We start from the raw sequence: 20,663 nt of genomic DNA, 5'->3' as shown, positions 1-20,663 counted from the left end.
CACTGCTAGACAGCCAGAGGCAGAAGCCAATGAAGTGGCCCAGCCCTGAGCTTCTGGGAAGTTGAGAGGTTTTCGACTGAACCAGCTGCTTTTTCCATACTGGCGAGAAGTGTGGGGCATAAACCCTGCCCTTAGCCTCATTTTTGCTGCAAGAATTAGGTGGAAACTCCATAAGGAAGAGTCTGTGAAGTCTTCCTCACAGTCAGTCATAGTTTGTCCCATGGAAGGATCTCTTAACCCCCATTCCTTAGTTGGGATGCTTTTAACTGTTCTGTGCCATTACCCAGCAGAACTAAAACAATACAATTTAGAAAAAAAAAAAGATGTAACCTTCTACAAACTGAAATTAACCATAGGTTGCTTACTGTTTCAGCAAAAACTAATAACTTCTAATCTAATCAATGGAAAAAATCTTGTGTTTTCTTTTGAGGGAAAAAATAGGTCCTTTGGAAGACAGCTCTTAAGTAACGGTACAAGTCATTATGAATGGGTGATCCCATTGTTTCACTAAAAATCAAACAAATCAAAACAGAGAAACTCTCATCCTAAAATACTGGTTCATTACTGGCAAATGGATGTGACTCTTCATTTATTTACTAGCATAATTTATCAATTGTATGAGACATAAGCAAGTACAATATTAACATTGGCTAATTTTATGCCCAGCATGAAGTCTTATAACTGGTCAGAAGGTTACTAAAAAAGTAATTAGAACCATTGGAAATAATGACCCACAGTTTCAGTAATACATGGGCTAGTTTCAATCCGCAGTTTTCTCAATTAAATTAAATGAACTCATGTTGCTACAGCACTGTATCATATACCGATGACCTATTAAAAGTAAAGTATCAGAGGGGTAGCCGTGTTCGTCTGTATCTGTAAAAGCAGCAAAGAGTCCTGTGGCACCTTATAGACTAACAGATGTTTTGGAGCATGAGCTTTTGTGGGTGAATACCCACTTCATCATGCATCTAACGAAGTGGGTATTCACCCACGAAAGCTCATGCTCCAAAACGTCTGTTAGTCTATAAGGTGCCACAGGACTCTTTGCTGCTTTTATTAAAAGTAAATAAATCCTTTTTCCATATAGAGAGCTGGGATTGTTCCCTATGCAGGAAAGTCACATGTGGGGAACAGGAAATTGCGTTCCCATCCATGGAGTTTCTGCTGGTTCATTTCTTTTGGGGAGAGGGCTCAAAGAATAGGTCAGGGGTTGCCCCTGAACCACATGTATTCCCTAAAATTCATTCAAGTCGCGTGCTAGGTCCTCCAAACACTTCCTGGATCCCCTATTCACGGTGACAGCCCTGTTTCTACAGGAGCCGGGCTCTCCCCAGAACTCCCTCCGATGAGGAAGGGAGAGTGCTAGTAAAATGAAGCTCTCGCTGTCACCATTATCTTTCTGGGTGATTTCCTGCTCAGATCCCTCTGTGCAACTGGGTGAGGGGCTTCTGTGTGATAAGGAGGGGAAAGGTGCCACAGAGTTGCACCCTTGAACTTGGTGTCTATCTGGAACATAACAGATCTGAGTTTCCTTGTTTCAGCAGTAACGGGGAGTCTGTTGCTCAGAGTGATGAGCAGTACCTTTCCCTTGCACTGTCAGCGAATCACCGGTACTGTATTTATCCAACACCTGCCCGCATGCCAGTACATTCCCCAGGCAGTAGTTACTTCAGGCATTCTTCTAGGGAACAGCATCCATTGCATTAAAAGCACTGCTAGTCTGTAGCAGGGTAGCCTCCAACTGCTGCAGAACAGGCCTCAGCATCAGCAACAAATTCTTCTTGCTCACCGAATACAGAAGGTTGCTCATAACAGTAAGAAAAGCAGCACTTCATTCGGTAGGGGATGCTGGGGATAAGGGAAGAAAATAAGATCCAAGCTGCTGAAGTGATTAATGTGGCTGCTTATGATGAAGGAAATGAAAAGTAGAAATCTGGGTAAGCAATGACCACTCAGGAGAACGAATTTCACTGGAACTACAGAACAAATAGATATGCTGACCTCTCATCGATTACTGCTGGAGTTTTAAGGCAAGCCCTGGGATAGCGTTTAAAGTTTTGCTCTCTCGTTGATTGACGGCTGCACAGAGTTTACAGCACCAACATAAGAAGGCTTTGCTGAGAGACGCACAACTGCCGCCACCTGTTCATTTTTAATGCTGAGACATCTTAGAGATAAATTTGAATGAAGGGGTTTCAGTAGCACATTTAGCACTGCCCATTAAGCATGAGTGAGACAGAGAAGGATGGAGTTCATCGATATACATGCTGACGTGCATTTCTGTGCAGGCAGAGTATGTTCTGTTTCTGCATAACAAGACCTCGACAGTACTGCTGATTAGAGTAACAGCTGTTTTCAGAAAGATTGGTGTATCCCAACACCCAGCTTCTATCCATGGCACTTACCTGGGCCCCATTATTGCAGTGTCTGAGTGCATCTCACTTGTTACTGTATTTATTCTCACAACATCCCTGAGCAGCTGGGAAGCACTGTTATCCCAGGTGGGGAACTGAGACCAGGGCCAGAATGTTTAAAGTCTTTAGGTACCTAAAGATGCAGAAGATGCTTCGTGGGGTTTTCAAAGACCCCATAGGCACCTAATTCCCACTGAAAGCCCTTGAGGAGAGGTCTTGCAGAATGGGAAGGGGGTTGCCCTTTAAGGCCATATGCTCTAGGGCAGTGGTTTTCAAACTTTTTGTATTGTGACCCCTTTCACACAGCAAGCCTCTGACTGTGAGCCCCCTTTATAATTAAAAATGGAGGAATTCATTTAATTTAATAGAGGCTCAGGGATATCAGCCCCACTGAGCTGACAGTTCACGACCCCCTGGCAACCCCCAGTTTGAGAAGCCCTGCATTAGGCAAAAGCAGCTCCAGTGAAGTGGTGTCTGGGAAAAGCAGTAGAGTCTCCAGGCCTGCTTCCGATCTTGCTTTTACACCAGGATGACGGCATTAACTTCAGTGAATCACATTAGGGTAAGCAGGATCAGAATCAGGCCCTCAAGAGCCCTCAGCACAAAAGCAAAAGAAAAAAAAAGGTGTAACTGCCAGTCACTAGGATGGAAAACGTAAGCGCAAGAGCACACAATGAAGAGATCTAGTGTCTCCAGTGCTGTAAATGCAGGCTTACCCACAGCCTGGCAGGTTGGAATCCTACAGAAAGCTCCACAGAGCCACTCTGGAAAACAATTGTTGATTCTGAATGATCCGCTCATCGCTAAATTATTTCCTATCATTATTAGCCTCCAAATTGGTTCTGCTCTGGGAGACTGAATAAGGTTTTAACTCAGAGGAAAGCAGTGTGTGTCTTAAATAATTGCTTCAAATGAAAGTATTCTGTAAACATTACTCAGACCCCTTCTCGTGCATAAATCCCCAGCTGCCCTGCTTGGCTTTGCATAGATTTTCTGCTGCTGGTTTAAAGACAGGTGTCTGAGGGATTCATTCAGGAGATCTAAAATAAATCATAGAATAAACCTCCTGCAATCCTGAGTGCCAAAAATTAGCAGGGTGATTCTTTTCTCACTTCCACCAGCATAAAGTCCTCTGAGGGCAGGATGACTAGAGAGCAAGTGTGAAAAATCAGAACTTTTTTTTTCGGGGGAGGGGGTATAGCTGCATATATAAGACAAAGCCTCTAATATCAGGACGGTCCCAATCATATCAAATGGGTGCGAGAGAAGAATTGGACCCAGAGACCAGACTATAAATACAAACGTGTATTCGTTAAGCAGAGTCTTCTTTTCACTGAAAGAGTCACAGTTTGTAATGACATCACTCACATTCATTTACGCAGATTTAAGAGTCTCCGATATCTTTGGCTTAAGTCTGATTTTTAAAAAAAAAAGTTAAATGGATGTGTCTCAGTTCACAGAGCAGCTGGAATAAGATGGTCACAGTCTCTACTAATGATTAAGAGGACATGGGGTCTATCTGCACTGTAATGAAATACCCTCGGCTGTTTAATTGCACTGTAGACATTCAGGCTCAGGCTGGAGCCTGGGCTCTGGGACTCTCCCTCATCCCAGGGTCCCAGAGCCTGGGCACCAGCCTGAGCCTGAAAATCTACACTGCAGTTAAACAGCCCCAGAGCCCCAGTACTGCAAGCCCGGGTTGGGTGACCTGGGCCAGTTGCGGCTGTTTAATTGCAGTACAGTAACTCCTCACTTACAGTCATCCCAGTTAACGTTGTTTCGTTGCTGATCATTTTTGTTGCCCTCCGCTGCACTCTTTCCAGTTTTTCCACATCCTTCTTGTAGTGTGGGGCCCAAAACTGGACACAGTACTCCAGATGAGGCCTCACCAATGCCGAATAGAGGGGCATGATCACATCCCTCGATATACTGGCAATGCTCCTACTTATACAGCCCAAAATGCTGTTAGCCTTCTTGGCAACAAGGGCACACTGTTGACTCATATCCAGCTTCTCGTCCACTGTAACCCCTAGGTCCTTTTCTGCAGTGTCCCCCTCCCACCTGGTCCTGCACTCCGCATCTTCCATAGAGCAGGAGGGACACACCAGGGCTCAGGATGGAGGGAACTTGCAGTAGCTGGATGTGATGCAGTAGGGACTGTCTGTGTGGGGAGTGGGAGAGCAGGGGAGGACTTTAGGGGATGGACGATGCCAGGGCCTGTAACCTGAGCTAGGTAAGGGAGGGGAAAGGTCAAACACCTTTGCCCGGGAAGGGAAACAAAGGAAGGGAGCGGCAGGAGGGAAGCAGTTGGAGTTTGGGCTTGGGGCTGTGTGGGCGGAATTCAGGGTATCCTAGCTAGGATCCAAGCACCCTGAAAGCCCAGAAGGACTCGGTGGAGGGGTCCTGACTGTGCCTGCAAGCTCTGCTGTAACCTGTGTTCCTGTTGTCCAATAAACCTTCTGTTTTACTGGCTGGCCAAGAGTCACTGTGGGTCCCAGGAAGAGGGGTGCAGGGCCGGACTCCCCCACACTCCGTGACACTGGGGTCTCAGCAAGCTGATCTAATTAACAAGGCAGTGTACTTAAAGGGGAAATGCACATATCTCCCTCCATTCCTGCTGCCTTCCAGAGTGAGAGAGTTAACCATTGAGGGCTCAGCCAATTGCTAGTTCATCATTTAGCAGTAAAGGAAATATCCCACCCTCTGACTCCTCCACCTCAACCAGGCTTCGCAATTATCATCACTGTGTACCAGTATTAAATTGTTTGTTTAAAACTTATATATATGTGTGTGTGTGTGTATATATATATATATAGTCTTTTATCTGGTGAAAAAAAATTCCCTGGACCCTAACCCCCTCATTTACATTAATTCTTATGGGGAAATTGGATTTGCTTAAAGTCGCATTTTTCAGGAACAGAACTACAACGTTAAGTGAGGAGTTACTGTATAGACAGACCCATAGTAACTGCCTTAGGGCAGCATTGCAGGGAGCACAAGAGCAGAAAGAACCCATGGAAAAGCAGACCAGCCTGTTGGGAAGAAGGAACAACTGTTTTTTTGCAGACCTGCCCATGGCAGCATCTCCTTGTTAACAGCATTGCTGGGTGGGGTGGGGGGAGAGGGGGCTCCACAGGGCTTTGGGGTGAATCAGAGCCAGGGGACAGCCGTTTTGGGTTGCTTTCTTCCTGGCACTGCAGCAGCATTAATGTCTGTGCCTTCACACCCGCTTGGGGAGGCAGGTGAAACTAACAGCAAGAAGACTGCTGAGCCTATGGCTTCACTGACAAAAGAGGTGTATTTGTACTGTAGGTAACTAACCCATGGTAGGTATCACAGTGTAAACACAGTTCAGACAAAGCTCTTTAGTTTTACTGGGCAAAACTAGGCAAGGTCCACCCCAGGCTTAGGGTGGGCTGGGATAGTGCCAACCTCGCCTAGCTCTCTGACTGAACACTAGGATTTTACAGTGAGATAACTAGCACCGGTTTGTTAGCTCGCTGTAAAAGATACACCTTTGCATCAATGGAGACAGAGCCTTAGTGAGTCAGGTGAAAACCAGCAGCCTGAGGAGCAGGAGAGGGGCCCCTCACCACAGTTCTCCAGAGAGCCTGGAGCACCATGCAAGACTGAAGTGTATGCCCTGTACCCACTGTGCAAGGCAGCGGACTCGCGTCTGCGATAGGATGCTTCTGAACCTGCAGGAGCTTTCATCGATTGGGCAGTTAAAGCACTAGGCCCGCCCATCCCTGTGGGGTTTTGACAAGTGGGGCAAGCAGCCCTTAATCTCTTCCTAGCTCCGAACAGCTGAACTTTCCCCAAGGGTTTTCATTTCAAGGACCTTCTGATTTCTAATCCTTGTTCACAGCCTCTGGCAAGTCATTTAGAGCTTTCTACTGCAGTATTCCCATTACTTAAATAAGCATAACACTTCCCTGCCTCACAGAGATGTCATGAGGATTGGCTTGTTCATGTTTGTGTGGCGATTTGAGGATGTAAAGTGCTATGTAAGTGATAAGAATTAGAATTATAACATTTTGCTAGTATGCCCAGGTTGTGGTACTGATTATTTAACAGATGTCTGAACTTGTTAGAACAGCGAGCAAACTGATCAGCCTGCGAAGCTGAATTGCCAGTGCCTTGCACCTTGTTCCTTCATCTGGGCAAAGTAGGTGCGAAATGCTACTACATTAGAATAATAAAGTTTTATACCCACTTTGTATATGGAGTCTTGCCACTAACCTCAGTGGGCTTTGGATTGGGCCCTCAATGAGTACCTAAGGTGCAAGGCATTGGGGAACTGAGCGGGGTGAGAAGAAACACTCAGATTGAACATCAAAGTGCAGCTAGTGATATAATCCCGTCTTTACTGCATTACAGACTTGAGTCACCCACACGCTCTTTGGTGATGGAGGCTCCAAAGGGAATTGAAATTAACGCAGAGGCTGGCAACGTGGAAGCCACATGCAGGACGGAGCTGAGGCTGGAATCAAAAGATGGAGAGGTAGGAAATGGAAAAGGAACCCTAAACCAAAACCAACTGTCACCTGTAGATTTATAACTGCCTCATCTACTTAGCAACTCCCTTTCACACAGTGGTTTAAAAACAATGGTGAAGCTGGCCCAGATACGATAGCAGTGACTGAACACATTGTGTGCAAACTAGATTCCTTCCATGGAGAATGCTCAGCTGATTTATTATTTTTAAAGTGCTTGGATAATAGCATCTATTGTACTAGGAGATTTATGCAGCTGTAAAATTGCACTATACTCCTAAATTCTCTGTTTGGTTGTCAGTTTAAAATGAGATTTACTTGGCTAACATAATTCAATCTTAGATCATGAATTCTGCAATGAGAGGAGCTTAATTCACCTGTATAGGTCTGCAAAACTTCTGTAACTGGCTGTTTTGATTTTTGAGGGAATAGTGTCAGGAAAAGTTAGAGAGCTACATCAGTTAACTACCAGAAGGAAAAAAGAGGGTTAAAAAAATGGGAAAAACTAGAATTGGGTGGAATATTTCAGATTAATAGTTTATTTTCCCCCCAAAATGCACTTTTGGGTAAATTGAAACTGCAAAATCAGGTTGAACTTGGCAAATACTTTTGCTGCCCCCCCAAAAAAAAAATTTTTTTGAAAGAGCTGAAACATTTTGTTTCAACATTTTCTAAATGAAACATTTCAATTTCTCATTTTGAAATGATGTTTCCTTTTGAAGTAAGCTAGATTTATTTTTTAAAATGTATAATTACAGCTGCTACTGCTTCCACCCTGGACTCATCTGCATGAAAAATTCTATTGCTCACATCTCGGTTTTGTAGTGAACGTTATTTAGCAATTAAAAATTACAACTCATCACTAATTCTCTCTCTGTCTCTCTCTCCCCCCACACCCCACTTCAGATTACGCTGAATGCTGCAAATATCAAACTACCTAGATTGCCTCTAGCATCCCAGTCCTCTACCGGATCCAGGCAAAAAATCTACGAACTGTGTGTGTGTTCCAATGGGAGGTTATTCCTGTCTCAGGCAGGAGCTAGCTCCACCTGCCAGATAAACACAAGCATCTGTTCTTAAGAGACGGTTCGCAGCAGGCATTGCAGGCAGCACAGAGGCCCTGTTCTGGTCTCACAGATAGCAGCTGCCAACTATTTTTGCTAGAACCCAGAAAGCCTATCAAAGACTTTTTTGTGTGTGTGCGCGTGTGTGAATATATATATATGAATATATATATATAAAAATATATATATATCCTCTGTGTAAAATGATGTTTCAGTACAATGAATCCCAGGGTGACCCTATTACATTCTGTTAAATTGGACTCACTACTCCCTGAACTCTTCTGTATTAATATAGTCTAATGATCCTCCCTTATTACTCACTGTCTCCTCCTAGCAATGGGAACAATGTCTGATTCAGTACACGAACTGACGTACTCCTAGCACCATGCAAGAGGAGAACAACAACTCTGATCATTTTTGCACCATTAAAAATCAGTGGCAACAGAATGGCCGGCAAGACAGAGCAAATGGCCTCAAGAACTCTGAGACGCTTGTCTCTAAATTACACTCTACTTTAAATCTAAAGCAGAGCAGGCTAATCAGGAGACTCTACACTGTCCACCAAGAAAACTGGGTTTGATTCCCAGTGCTGGTCTCCACTCCCTTAGCCTTGGGAAGCAGGGAATATAGGCCCCAATTCTGTTCTCAGCGGAGTAAATGGCAAAACTCCCATTGACTTAAGTGGTGCTGGATCAGGCCCAGAGAAGGTAGAGAATGGCATGCATCATTCAGCTGCAATGCATTCAGCCAGTGAAGGGGCGATGTTTAATGGGCTCTGAAGGGAGCCCCTTTCATTCCTCCTTGGCAGATAGAGGTATAAAAGATCAGGGAATTTGACATATACATGGAGGTCACTGCCTCTGGGAGAAAATTCAAACTCAGGCTAATTCTGTTTTCCTGTGGTTTACAATAGTAACCCCTATTTGTGTAACTGACATTTTATTACGTTACTTTGCATCAACAGGAAAACTAACTGTGCAAATGCCACATCCCCTGTTAACAAAAAAAAATGCTTTATTTAAAAAAAAAAGAGAGAGAGAAAAAAATGTTGCAATTACAAAAATACCAGGTCTACATAGCCATCAGGTGTTCTAGTTCATCCTGGAGCTTTCAATCCTACACTCTAGGAGTCTGGGGTAATTCTGCTTTTAAAATAAACCACCTGTCTCACTGTCTCTCTCTCTCTCTCTCTCTCTCTCTCTCTCTCTCACACACACACACACACACACACACACACACACACACACACACACACGTCTGAGAGACAGTGAAACTCACACAAAAGAGAAGCATTATTCAAATTCTCTGCAGGAATTTTGTTTTTTTTAAACAGGGAGGACAGTCTGAGGTCACTCACTTTTTATGGAGATTGCAAATATCAGAGATGCTGATTATGAAACAGGACTTTTAAAAATGTTTTATAAAGATTATGACCAAATAAGGTCATGGAAAAGTAAGGCTTTGGGCTCTGGGTCATCTTGAACTTCAACCCAAATAACTCAGTATTTGAATCTGTTTTTCATGAGTGGAGATTTTTCCCTCCATGAGGCATTTATGGGAAAGGAAAAATGTGAGATCTGATCTTGTCACACTGTTTCCATTATCCAAAAATGGGAATACCATGGGCAGTGTGGAGATCTCATAGTTACTGGGTTTCAACTCCATCAGTGGCTCCACCAGGCATTTCAGAAGCCTGTGAAAAACATACATGGTAAATTTTTCAAAAATGTCTAATTCCTATTAACTTGCAATGAGACCTGAGTTACTAAGTTATTTAAGTGCTTTTGAAAACTTTACCCCTATACAAATACTCAAACCTGTGCATACCTCTGGTCATATTGAAAGTACATTGATTTCACTCAAACAATTTTCACGATTAAATATCACAAAAACAAAATGTTTAGAAACAGTTTGGCCAATTTCTACATGAATCACTTGTATTTTCTTGGGGGCTCGAGAGTGCTAGGTTTCTGGGTTTTTTAAATGTGCATATAGGGCATAATCCAAAGCCAGTTGAAGTCAATGGAAAGACTCCCACTGACTTGTATGGAACTTGGATCAGGCTGTTAGAAAAAAACCCTATCCTTCTGGTTGTTTTTGCTCGCTAACAAAGCACACTTGAGGACATCCATAAAATTTTACACTTGACAGAGGTTGAAAATGATTAGTTCTACAATTTTCTTAGTGATGCAGTTAGGTTAATTATCAAGTTCAAACTATTTGTTAATTAATGCAAAGGGTCACCCAGGATAACAATTGTATTGGGACATAGGACTATACCATCTCTGTTCAAAGAGGGAAATTGTGCCTATGCTTTAAGTCAATGCACTCAGCAAGGAGAAGCACATCATATTTATCTTGTTATTAAAACTACTTTATTTTATGGGGGTACAGTTGGAAGGGAGGGAGGCGGCTGTCAACAGATGTCATGGGAGCCGATGGTGCAACATGGAGCAGACTTAAGTGAAATCCATAAAGGCTGTGAGGGCTGCTGGAGTGAGTATAGACTTTTACCATATTAAATATAACGAAAGACAATGTATGTTACCTCCGGACCATAGCTGAAGTCCCACTCATAGCCCCATGTGGAATACATTTACTGTAGTATTTTTTTCTCATTTCATTTTGTATTGGATAGTAATTCACATCATATGCAAGGGCCGATTCATAAAAAAAATTATATTTCAAAGGTGCACAAGGTTATAATGAAGTTTGCGCTGAGGTAAAATCTTTTACTGGCCCAACTTCTGTTGATGAAAGAAACACGCTTTCGAGCTACACAGAGCTCTTCTTCTCACTAATTTCAAAGATTTCCACTCAGCAACGCACACATCACGGTATAACTGGCCAGAATGCCCGGGTTGCTGCTTTGTTCTCTCAAGTCATATAATAATAAGAGTGTATTGTGCAAAGATCTGCTTTTATTTCACTTTTCTCCCCCAATGACTGATTCTCGTGCTGGTGAAAGATGCTGGGTAGAGCACCAGAACTGGCACAGGAAGGGCTGGGGTAGTGTGTAGTTTCCTGTACTGCATTGCCAATATTCCTCAACCTGGCCTAGCAGGTCCCACCCCTGTGTTGGAGGGAAGCTCAGTCTTTACCTTCATTCAGTCTTTACCCTCCCTGCTTTATAGTTTAGTGCCATGTGTAATGATAATTCTAGTGATGTAGATGCTTATCTACCGGAAACTGAACTGAGATCGTCATGCTCATTTCACAAAGGCCATGAGAGAGCCTTGAGGCCATTCTGTCATTTACCAGTCTGGGCTGGATTTGAACTGGTGACTGAAGTACCTGTCCCTATCACCATGATAGCTTGTTGGTAGTGTAGGTCCTCTTCGTCAGGTAAAAAGAGTACCTTAGTTTTGCATAAATGAGGAGAGCCCAACTTTGTATGAGTACATAGAAAAGAGTGAGTTTCTAGCTTTTAAAATGTTAAATTACGTGCTGTTAAAGAAAAAAAAATCTCTTTGCTCTATTGGGTGAAATTCACCCCTGTGCAGACTTACACACCTCTTAACTTCCACTTTAAATCCTCACATTGGGGCTTAAATGGTCTCCTACACCTTATGTTGTCCCCCTGCATGGTAGTCAGTTCCACCCAGTTAGAGAAAAGGTCTTCACTAAACAGAGAGTGTAAGTTCCTGCAGCTTCTGAGGAGCAATCGCTTTGCTTGGCAAAGATTGAGGTACAGTTTCATAGATCCATAGATTCTAGGACTGGAAGGGACCTCGAGAGGTCATCGAGTCCAGTCCCCAGCCCTCATGGCAGGACCAAATACAGTCTAGACCATTCCTGATAGACATTTATCTAATCTATTCTTAAATATCTCCAGAGATGGAGATTCCACAACCTCCCTAGGCACACACTTAAGTTCAACAAAAGTGATGTACTGAACTAAAGCATCCCCATTTTGGGGGGGTCATTTTTAGCACAGCTATGTTGCCAAGCAGCTCCTGTATTAATGGGAGTCACGTGATTAAAAGAACCCTTGTGCAGTGACTTAAATTTTACTATTTCAATGCTGATGGGAAGACAGGTCACAAAAAATTACCTATTTCATTTCTTCACTCTCTTCATCTCCTAGAAAAGGATCCCCTTCCCACTCCCCTGGAGGATTGTTGTTCGCTTGAAAACAATGAAAACCTTTGCTTAGAAAGGGAAGGAATGTTGCATGACACAAAACTCTGAGAGTGCCCGTTGGTTATTGTTAGGAGACAACAGTACACTGTGGCCGGTAGTTCTTTAGTAAATGGAGATCTAGTCAGTGCTGCAGTTGTTGACCATACAACACTGTGTGTCATTTGGTGGGTTTAGTTTGCATATTTCTTTGAATAATTATTTTCACTGTATAAGATTGTTTCTGCCCATAGCCCACTCATCTCCTAGGAGATCGCTACTCAAGGCTTGCTTAGTTTCAACTTCATACACACAAACTGTCCACAGAAGTTAAAAGAAAATTGCCAGCCAGCGAACTGATATTTCTTTATGAATCGGACTCACAATTTGGTTCAGTTGTCATCATTTGCCCATGAAGGGCTGGTAGTTATCTCAAGGGTTCCTTTTATCTCTCACAACTTAGGACAGGCTGCGAGGGATAGGGAGTCGGCTTCTATTGAATGGGTTATATACCATTGACTTCAGTGCCTGCGAGATCCAGCCCAGGGTCTTTCTGGGTTCAGATTTAGGCCACTGAAGTCAATGGAAACATTGCCGTCTATGTCAGTTGTAGCAGGATTGAGGCCAGACTCAGAATTGTGCACAATTCTGCACTGACGCTATGTGCATTCAAAATACTTGCTAATCAAGGGACTGTGTTATTGTCAATATACCTTAGGCAACCATGAATACTAAAGCTAAAGATAAATGCTTTTATGTAGTGTAACTCTTGACTTTAATAGAGCTTCAGTAACATGCTATATTTGCTTTAAATGCCACCGTTACTAAGTAGTAGAGAAAATGACTATTAGTGCTTGCCTTTACACAATACCTTATCTGTATTTACTGTATGAACTCCCTACCATAACAGGTATGTCACGACGGTCTTTAAAAACAAAAAGACTTTGCCATTAGTAACAGAGTTCCTAAAACTGGATGATATATCCGCATCCACTCTCCAAATTTCATTTGTTTAAAGTATGTATTATCCAGCAGTCAGCATAATTACTACCCTGAGAGTTCAAATGAGATGTTAGCACTACAGGAACTGTCCTGCAAAAGGAAAGCCAGGGAGTAGTAAGTGATATATTACAACTCCCCTAGAAATTTTTAGAAAGGTTAAAGTACTGCAACTGTGGTCTACATTTGTTTCCTTTAATCATGTGTTTTCAGTTCAATTTTTTTAAACTTCAATACCAACATGGTACAAAAAAATAAAAATTATGAACTTAAATGACCACCTACAACATTCAGCATAGCAAAATGATGTCTAAAGCAGGCTAAGCCTCCATTCGGTCGAGACTGCTCCATTGTTAAAGAGGAAGATTCCTATGGTTCTTGGGAAGAGGTCAGGTTCGTCTGAGCCCCATAGTCATGCAAAAGCTGAATGAACCGGTCTGTAATTCTTGCACTCCTTGAATGCGCAGGCTCTTAAGTGAAATTGGCTTTTGTCTGAAATGGGGGTTAGGGATGTTTTTTAAAAATATTTGTTGTTACGGCTTTAAGTTTCGTATCATAAAGGGGAGTGAGTCACAGATCAAAGACTGTTAGAAGTGCTGCCCCACACCCACTGTGTTAATTTTATGGTGCTTATTGGAACTGGGCAGGAAACCCGGAGTTCATTGCATAGCTTCAGTGCACTAGACTAGAACAGAGGAAAACAAACTCAGTTAATAGGGGAAAGAAAGTGTCATATTCTGTGCTGTGTACAAAAGGCAAAGAGTGGTCTAAAAACTGAAAGAAGAAAAATTTAGTGTTGAAGAAGGTTGTTAATATGACAACATTTCTGGTGCAGAGGGATAAATAAGCTAAATGTTGTTAGCTGCTCATGTGCATTCTCGCCTTGATGTGTGTGGAACTCCGACTGCGCTGGTGAGATTTTCCTGTGTAGATCAAGGAGAGCCCTAAGCTTATGCTTCAGCGATAGCCCTGTTTTAAGTGATTGGCTTGCTGCCAAAAGGCCATCTGAAAGTTGGACCTACGAACACCTAATTGTACCTGCGGTGCAGAAGAATAACTACACCGTGACTGCTCAATCTTTAACACATGTACAGTTAAACAGAATTATTGTTGGACTACAATTTTGTTGACTTTTAAGTTTGAAATTTATAATTCAAAAAACAAATGGGAAAAAAGCTGGTAATAGATTTGTGAAGCATTTTCAACCAGCTGGTTGGAAATTTTCAAATCTGGAAATTTCAAAATATTTTAAAAATTTTGCAAAACAGAACATTTTTAAATCTTAATTTCCCTCCCTCCCTTCCCGGCTGCCCATCTCTAAACAATGACCACTGAATATTTAAGCAGGCAAAAAGCGCTATTGGTGTGTGATTCAAACTCAGTTCTTCCTTCCTCTCTGCACTCTATGTTTCTATAGAAACCCATCTACATAGGACTCATTGTTTTTACAGCTGATCTAACAGAGCTTATGGTTGAGACAGGGGGAAGGTTAGAAATTGACATGGCATTAATACCATAGATTGGCCTACCCAGACAGCGATGAAGTAAGCAAGGGGAAAGCATGTTTATAGATATCTCCTTAGTGATACTGATAAAGTGATTCTCTTTTGTCTGTTTACACTATTACCTTTGAATTAACAACAAATTTTGGATGGATCTGATTGTGATTATATTCATTCCTTGTTTGGACCAACCTGGGATAATGCTACTGATCCCATTTAAAGGCTGTTGTCTGACCCATTCTTGTCAGAATGTTGGGGAGTTTGTTTAATGAGGGTGACAAATTTCCATCCACATTAAACACAATGGTTTGGGATTGGGTTAGAAAAATGGGATTAACTGGTATTTAAACAAACATTGTCATATTTGAAAAGCATGTGGCAATATATATATACACAGCCCTGAAGCTTTCTAAAGCTAAGAATTTCCTAATCTGCAAATTGCATTTTATTGAGTCTTGTTTAAAAAAAAAATAAAAAAGCCACTCTTTTTTGCAGGAAAGGTAGATATTTATATAACTACAGAGAAAGGGGGAAAATCTTCAATCATAATTCCACTGAGATTTCCCAGGCACCTCACTTTAAACTAGAAGTGTGAGCCCCTGAAAAATTAATTTTGCTACAGGTGTACTTCCTGTGTGAAAGTCAGCATCATTGTCACTTTTAGGAAATGTCTCATCTTATTGTTGCCACTCAGAGTCATCCAATGCCTATGATTTTCTGTCACAAGCCTTCTGTTAAGTTAATAGCATCATGCTACCTATTCAGAGGAGATTGGGATTTCCTCTGAAGCATCTCATCTCTTTTTGAAAAGATGAGATTGTTAGTTTTAATCAGGATAAAAATAAATAAGAGGAAAGGACCCCTAAGGAGCTATATATAAGTTTTTGTCTTACAGTTAGTTCCACTTTGTCTTTCCACCATTGATCGTGGGCGTAGGAAGGAGAGATTTGTGCAAAAAAACATTACATTTGCATTGTGCTCTGCTCCCAAATACTTAGGATAGAGATATAGTCCCTTAGAAAACAGGTCCTTTATCAGAATGATTTTTAAAAAGGCACTTTGGGACCTTTCATCAGCTTCTCCTGGAACAGAAATGGTGACACTTTCCAGTACATTAGCCATCATAGGAATAAGGCCACCGCAAATCACGTCTCACGTGCATCTTTGCTTGTCATAGGAATTTAAAATTGCATTGTGCTCTTGCATCTCCCTCACCCCGCTCCAAAAGGCTTAACCACTAATAAGAAAGAAAGCATTTTGAAGCCTGCTGCTGCTTGCTAAACGCATTATCACTTTCTAAAGAAATGTGATTTCTGTATTCCTTCAAAAGATCTCTCATAATGGAACCCTTGAAGTCTCTTGAAGCAGGCTTGAATTGGAGAGCAAGAAAACTAGTTATTTATGGGTGGTCCCGTTTTTATGTATGATTGGATTACAGGAACTGAAAAATCAAATGTTGCTGTTCTGGTGCCGCCCACATCTTGTTAGCTACAGATATTTTTTCTCCTAAACTTTTTAACTAGATTTCTTATACAGTAGTGCCTACAGAGTAGGGAAATTAGCATCTTATTTTGAAAGAGAGTGGGCACGCCTGCTAATCATCCTTATCGGGGTCCTTTTCAGTTCTAGATATGGACATTATTGTTATTATTATTATTTGACTTTTTGGCAGTATTAATGATGTTGGCAGTATTAATAATGGGGGTGAGACCAGATGACCCTTGTGGTCCCTTTTAACCCTATGATTCTATGTTACAGATTCTATGTATACACAGCCTAAATGGTATAAATAGCAACAAGAAATACTATACCCTAGTCTTGCTAGCCATCTTGCACCCCTCTATGGTGACCAGATAGCAAGTGGGGAAAATCTTGACAGGGGTAGGGGCTAAAGGAGCCTATATAAGAAAAAGACCCCAAAATCGGGACTATCCTTATGAAATCAGGACATCTGGTCATCCTACACCCCTCAAGCATCTGTAGTAATGCCAGAAGACCCAGCCCATTCTTAAAACTAACTCTGCTTTCTGCTCTAATTATACTTCTATTTGGACAAACAGAAAAGTGCAGAAAGCTCAGGAAAAGGGAAAGATGACATGTTTCAAATACTCATCTACGAACATGAACCCTGTGAAGTTTTGGGTTTTGTTTTGTTTTGTTTTGTTTTTTTTACTTGCCTCATCATGAACTAGCTGGACAAGCAGTCTGAGAGGAAAATAAGAATGAGGGTGATATGGGGTGACTAGGTTCTAGCTTGGTAGCAGTTTACCAAGTCCTGCCCCATGCAGAGGGTCAGATTCTTAGCTGGAGCTAATGCCATCTTCCACCGTTACTTCAGAGCTGTGCTGATTTGCAGTAGCTGAGGATCTGGCCCAAAAAGCCTGTCACCTTTGATGACGTTGAAAAGGAGATTTTTGCCACCTACTCTAAACTACAGCCTGCTAATCCACGTGTGGAAATGAAAAAAAAAATCAGATTAAACCAAAGTGGCAGAATGGTAGCCTATATTCCTTCTCCATCAGTGAGTCCCCACTATCATGTTGGGCCAATTAAAGAGGAATGGCAAGCTTTTCTCTCAACTGCTACCTCAACCCCCTATCTGAAAATCAAGGCATGTTCATTCTGCTTTCCACCTTATCAGAGTTTAGCTGGCATTTGAGTAGATAACGTATGAGGCACGGGAGGATACCGCTTGATCTTCTGCATCTATTTAGGCTCTGCTGTGCTGACTATGGTAAGAACTCGATTTAGGGCCAGTTCTGCAGCATTTACCATGAAGAGCTCTTACTCACATGAGCAGCTGCACTGATTTTGGTCGTTGTCCAGTGAACTATCTAGTCCAGTCACATCTCGGGGGCTACTCAAGAGGTCATATGCTACTCAGCATAAAGGAGGATTAATTCATTTACTAACAACAGAATGAATCTAGGATTCGGAAGACACAAAAGAACAGCGGTCGGTCTCCAACGTTCATATCCAGATATGGATCCATATCTGGAGTTTGCAGAAGTTTGAGGGCTTGGATCCAATGTTCTAGTTCAGATGCATATTTTTATTTTTAGTCATTTTTTCTGACCTTGCCCGCCCTTTATTTTAAAAACTTGCCTCATGCAAATTCTAGTGTTTGACAGCCCATAAAATTGTTTATGTTACCCCAGTAAAATGCTTTTCATAGGGAGAATTGACTGCAGGACATAGCCTCTGGTAGTTTAAACAATGACATTTATCCTGTCAAAACCCCATTCATCTATGTCATCAGAAAGCATGTCGATATCCTATAGCAGTTTTTCATCTATGATAGTAAAATGCTTTCTCTGACCTCTATCCCAATACTCACCAATGACCTTGATAGTGTAAACATGACAAAATGAGTGTAAACTCTTATCACGGTTATCATTAAGAAATTCATATTTGGCGCTTTTTTTAAATTTAGGTATGTGTGTGGTGTGAGAAAATAAAAAGCTTTTTTTTAATCAAATAACATCAATCCTTGCACACTCTATGCAAAATTTTGTAAGCATTGCAATAATGCTATGATTACACAAGGAACTATTTTAACTTTATTACACTTTCTGTATAAAAAAGATTTGTATTTAAATGATTTCAATTGCAAACTTGTAAAATATATTAATAAAATAATGATTGTTAAGAAGGGAAGAAATGTTCTTTTTTTGCTGGGGGAAAGTGGGTGGGGGTATGTCACCAGTGAGCCTAAACTTCTATAGGTACCTAAGGTTTGCCAAACAGGATGAGACCAGTGGTCCATCGCAGCCAATATCTTGTCTCTGATAGTGGCCAATACCAGATGCATCAGAGGAAGTTAAAAACTGCAATAGGTAATTATGGAAAAACCTGTCTCCAGAGAAAGTTTCCTCCTGACCCCCTTTATCTGGGCTTGGCTTATGACCTGAAGCAAGAGAGTTTATCTTCCTTCTAAAACTCTAGGTGTCTTTAAATCCTTACTATTATAAAAGTCTGGATGTTCTTGTTATCAATATAAATGTCCAGTCCTGTTCTGAGTCTTGCTAATTGTATTAGGAGGCAACATATTCCACATGCCAACTACGCATTATGTGAAAAAAAAAATTCCTTTTGAGTGTGCTTTCTCCCCCCCCACAAAAAAAATCCCCTTTTTTTGGACTACGAGAAATAACTTCGCCTGCTCTAGGAATCTTACATGTTGTAAGAAATTGCCTGAGCTTTCCCGAGTCATTTCTTAGCCTGGTCACAGAGAAATGATGGACTCATCCAATGGTTTTAACGATCCAGCCAGTCATGTTAAATGACTAATTAATCAGTTGTTCATGGGTGACTCCATTCCAGGCAAACACTTGTGAGAGAAATCATCCTGCTTGGGATTACATTTTAAATGTAAATTTGTTTTCAATACATTTCACCATTAAATGAAAGGATTGGTTGGTGTTCGTTATCCAAACCAATAGCTAGAATTCAGCCCATCTGACGAATCATGCATTCCTACCAGTCTAAAAGTAAATGCGAGCTCTAATAATCACAACTTCCAGATGTCCAAAATTCATAAGCTATCACAGTTTATTAACCAAATTGTATTGGCTTCTGCAGGCGTCTATCAGTGGCGTTCCCTACTCCCATTCATGTGCTGTCTTTAGTTAACAGTGGTTGAGTTTATTTTTCCACTTCAGCAGCTGCAGCTACAAGTCTTGCCCTCAGCTTAGAATTTTCAGCAAGCTGGCAAAGGAGTAATTTCTAGGTTCACTTTGACTCAAGACTGTGCTCCCAGTGACTTCATAGGAATGACATATGTGAGGAAGATCTGATAGGCTGACTGCCTCAGGCCCAATCCTGCCAGATGCGGAGTGCCCACAACTTCAATTGAAGTCAGTGGACCTGCTCCCTCTCCCACTGAAAAATCAACACAGCAAATTAATCCGGGGGCAAATAGGACTTGTCACGGCCCTCAGCACAGGGGTGAATTTCACCCCTAACAGTAGCATAGTTCAGTGCAGTTGTTACAATGCCATACTAGCAGAAAGAGTCTGTCACAGACTCAGTAACAGCAAAATGCCTCATTGAAAATAAACCATTTTTTAAAAAAATAATAAACCAAACATTTTGAGTAACTCCTGCAGTATATTCTGGATACTAGACAAAAGAGGGCAGCATGATACCAGGGAATATCAATATCTGATTGTCCACCAGACATAATAGGATTCATACAACAATAAAGCACATGCCAGCAAAAGAAATTCAAGTCCCAGTCCTGCAGTTCTTAATCAGGCCAACCTCCACTGGCGTAAAGAGGAGACTGGGTGAAAAAGCCACACGATCAGGCCCTGCAGCAGCTCAAGAACTAAGGAAAATTTGTCAGCAACTTTGTCAGTTCAGGGTAGGCTCAGCGGTGGCCTAACTCTGCTGCTATGGAAGTCAGTGGGAGTTTTAGTATTGACTTGCATAGCAGCAGAGTTGGACCAATGCTGAAACTCTTATCCATAATCTTCCCTTCCAAGGAGTCAGGAAGTCGTCCAGCCAAATTTTAGACAAACGTATTTGCAGATTTTTGTCTCCACCCCCCACAAATAAACATATTCCACCATACAAAATCCCATGATTGGCCTGTCAAACACTCTTGTCTGGATAGTGGCTCTCTCATTTGCTCAGTTGTTTTTCCCCCTTTTAAATTATTTCCCCCTGAACTGTCAGCCCAGTAAAAGGAAAAGTCTATTTTAACCCCTTCAAATTCCAGCTTGGGTTACATGATCTTTTCCACAGACCTCCCTCCCCACAATTGCTGGGAAAGTAAGTGGCCAGTTCTGGGGGTGAGGCTTTTACCAGAGGAAGGGAAACCCTGCCCCACCACAAGAGATTGAGGGAGGAGGGGGAATATGAAAGGGGATCTTTGTAGAGAGTCCCCTGCCCATCTCTCTCTCTGATGGGTTTTTAATGGGATGGGATGCTACAGGCTACCTCGGCCTGAAACCTCAACATGATCCAATATCTTATGATAATTACTAGTTAGTAGAGACTATGGCACGTCAACATTTCTTCAGTGCAAAGGGGGCTGTTTGCTCAAAAAAATCCTGACTTCTC

At 41.9% G+C, this 20,663-nt stretch overlaps 1 protein-coding gene across 8 annotated transcripts in view; it reads left to right on the top strand.

Moving 5' to 3' along the window:
* The window catches only part of SGCD (sarcoglycan delta), a 665,508-nt gene extending 647,259 nt beyond the window's left edge, over positions 1-18,249 (top strand). For all 8 annotated transcript variants that reach the window (XM_050961320.1, XM_050961323.1, XM_050961326.1 and 5 more), the window contains 2 exons: positions 6,798-6,921; positions 7,820-18,249. In XM_050961320.1, the coding sequence (XP_050817277.1) occupies positions 6,798-6,921; positions 7,820-7,993 (298 nt within the window). In that variant the 3' untranslated portion in view covers positions 7,994-18,249. The remainder of the gene's footprint in view (positions 1-6,797; positions 6,922-7,819) is intronic.
* The last annotated feature ends 2,414 nt before the right edge of the window (positions 18,250-20,663 follow it).

This window comes from Gopherus flavomarginatus, chromosome 7, assembly GCF_025201925.1.
Source record: "Gopherus flavomarginatus isolate rGopFla2 chromosome 7, rGopFla2.mat.asm, whole genome shotgun sequence".
In the NCBI taxonomy this organism is placed as follows: domain Eukaryota; kingdom Metazoa; phylum Chordata; order Testudines; family Testudinidae; genus Gopherus; species Gopherus flavomarginatus.
The sequence above is the reverse complement of the archived record's forward strand: the minus strand, read 5'-3'. Positions and strand labels throughout refer to the sequence as shown.